At 40.2% G+C, this 2,641-nt stretch overlaps 1 protein-coding gene across 2 annotated transcripts; it reads left to right on the top strand.

Annotated features, from left to right (window-relative positions):
* The first annotated feature begins 808 nt into the window (after positions 1-808).
* PDHA2 (pyruvate dehydrogenase (lipoamide) alpha 2) lies at positions 809-1,984 on the top strand. 2 transcript variants are annotated; one of them, XM_004681108.1, is made up of 2 exons: positions 809-1,337; positions 1,431-1,984. In XM_004681108.1, exons 1-2 carry the CDS (start codon positions 809-811, stop codon positions 1,982-1,984), a joined length of 1,083 nt encoding a protein of 360 aa, XP_004681165.1. The 2 variants fall into 2 exon arrangements, with proteins under 2 accessions (XP_004681165.1, XP_004681164.1); XM_004681107.1 differs by having other exon boundaries at positions 809-1,984.
* Positions 1,985-2,641: the final 657 nt, after the last annotated feature.

Genomic DNA, 2,641 nt, shown 5'->3' with positions numbered 1-2,641 from the left:
TTCCCTGGTGGCGCAGTAGGTTAAAGCACAGCACTAAGAAGCTAAAGCCACTTCAACATGAGTTCCATCCCCGCCGGGGGAGGTCACTATATAGCGTTGAAGACCTCTCCGGACCCGCGCTGCTCCCTTCAGCAGTGTGCTTGTTTGATCTGCCTGTTCTGCTCCCCACTCTGTCTCTGGTGAAGCCTCTCACCACCCCTGCACCTCTGGCCTGTACCCCAGTTCTGTATGCATAAATAAATAAATCCTTAAACAAATATTTTTAAAAAAGTGTTTCTCTTAAACTACCTATAATTTATCTGTACATTACTATGATGTGTTATAAATGATATATTATGGAGATGGATAAAAAATTGATACAAATTTTAAAATTTAAGAAAAAGACTGAAGAAATATTAGTAAGAATATGTTTGGCTTAGCCTATCAGAACTTTCATGTGCTAATCATTTCCTTTATTCTGCTCTCCCATAAAGAGGTTTGAGATAGTGGATAGCCGAAGAAGGGACTCTGGTTATTGTTTCAGCGACAATTCTGGCTCAAAATGGATGACTAATTTTTTCCATTTAAAATATATGTATTTTTAAAAACTACTCATATTTTCAATTTTACAGTAAGAAATAAATACAAATTAATCTACCCAAGCCTGCGGCAGATGGCGGGGTGGGAGGGCGTGGCTCTTTGGTCATTGTGGCGTCATGAGCGTTCTGTGCTGACGCTGACGATGTCGTGACCAATACGCCAGGAGACTTCATCACAGCGTAGGTCCGTCCAGATTTTGACCGTGAGACCTTGGAGAGCTGTGCGCTCCATGAGGAAGATGCTGGCTGCTGCTGTCTCCCGTGTGTTGTCAAGTGTCTCCCAGAAGCCGGCCCGCAGAGTACTAGTGGCTTCCTGTAACTTCAGCAATGACGCTAAATTTGAAATTAAGAAATGTGATCTTCACCGGTTGGAAAAGGGTCCCCCTGGCACAGCAGTGTTAACCAGGGAGGATGGGCTCAAATACTACAGGATGATGCAGGTTATTCGTAGAATGGAATTGAAGGCAGATCAGCTATACAAACAAAAATTTATTCGTGGTTTCTGTCACTTGTGTGATGGTCAGGAAGCTTGCTGTGTAGGCCTTGAGGCTGGGATAAATCCAACTGATCATGTCATCACCTCCTATAGGGCTCATGGTTTTTGCTATACTCGTGGAATTTCTGTCCGAGGAATTCTTGCAGAATTGACAGGAAGACGAGGAGGTTGTGCTAAAGGTAAAGGTGGGTCAATGCATATGTATACCAAGAATTTCTATGGAGGTAATGGCATTGTTGGCTCTCAAGGGCCCCTGGGAACTGGTATTGCTTTGGCCTGTAAATATAAAGGAACCGATGAGGTCTGTTTGACTCTGTATGGGGATGGTGCTGCTAATCAGGGGCAGCTATCTGAAGCTTACAATATGGCAGCTTTGTGGAAATTACCTTGTGTTTTCGTCTGTGAGAATAACTTCTATGGAATGGGAACATCTGTTGAAAGAGCCGCAGCCACCCCTGAATACTACAAGAGAGGAAATTTTATCCCTGGATTAAGAGTGGATGGAATGGATGTTCTCTGTGTTCGGGAAGCAACTAAGTTTGCAGCTGATTTTTGCAGATCTGGAAAGGGACCCATCCTTATGGAGCTGCAAACATACCGTTATCATGGGCACAGTATGAGTGATCCTGGAGTCAGTTACCGAACACGAGAAGAAATTCAGAATGTAAGAAATAAGAGTGATCCTATTATGATTCTCAAAAACAGAATGGTAAGCAACAATCTTGCCAGTATTGAAGAACTGAAAGAAATTGATTTTGATGTGAGGAAAGAAGTTGATGATGCAGCCCAGTTTGCCATAACTGATCCCGAACCACATTTGGATGAACTAGGCCATCACATTTACAGTAGTAATCCTCCTTTTGAAGTTCGTGGCACAAATCAATGGATTAAATTTAAATCTCTAAGTTAAAGGAAAACTGTATGTAAACTTAATTTTAGTCCAAGGATGTTCCTACAAAGTCCTACTTATGGTTAACTTTAAGAAATGGTCACCAACTTGGAGGAATAAAATCCATAAAACATTAAATCTTGTAAATTTATTAAAATATATTAAGATATTATAAGAAATGACGGCAGGATATATGATGTACTCTCAACAGGGAGGTGTACATTGGTGCATTAAACAATACATCACACTTAATAGTTTAATGTGTTGTTGAGAGGTAAATAGACCATTTCAATTTGTGAAGTTTGGATGTACTTGGATTGCAAATCAGGCAACAGTGATCCCAAGATTAGGAGCCATTGACAAAGCTAGGGGAAGACATTTTTATAAAGAAGCAAATTTAGATCATTATTTGATTATTTTACTTGGTTGTTTTATTTGGGAAGCCTCATTGACTGTTTTGGTAAGTTATTCATAAATTTCATAGATTTTGAGTGCCCTGCCTGGTTTGGGTTTAAATTGTTTATGCAGTATACCAAGACATGGATGGAACATTCATCTGTCTGGCTTTTTGTTTATTTACTGAAATCAATATCTTATACATTATTTTCAATTTCTGTACAGGTTAGAGGTGTGAGGGGTAAGAGGATTCACCAGAGAGTAGGGAGAAAAACAGGTAGA

Source organism: Condylura cristata, unplaced genomic scaffold (genome assembly GCF_000260355.1).
Source record: "Condylura cristata isolate star-nosed mole 26May11 unplaced genomic scaffold, ConCri1.0 scaffold00012, whole genome shotgun sequence".
NCBI classification, from domain to species: domain Eukaryota; kingdom Metazoa; phylum Chordata; class Mammalia; order Eulipotyphla; family Talpidae; genus Condylura; species Condylura cristata.
The sequence above is the reverse complement of the archived record's forward strand: the minus strand, read 5'-3'. Positions and strand labels throughout refer to the sequence as shown.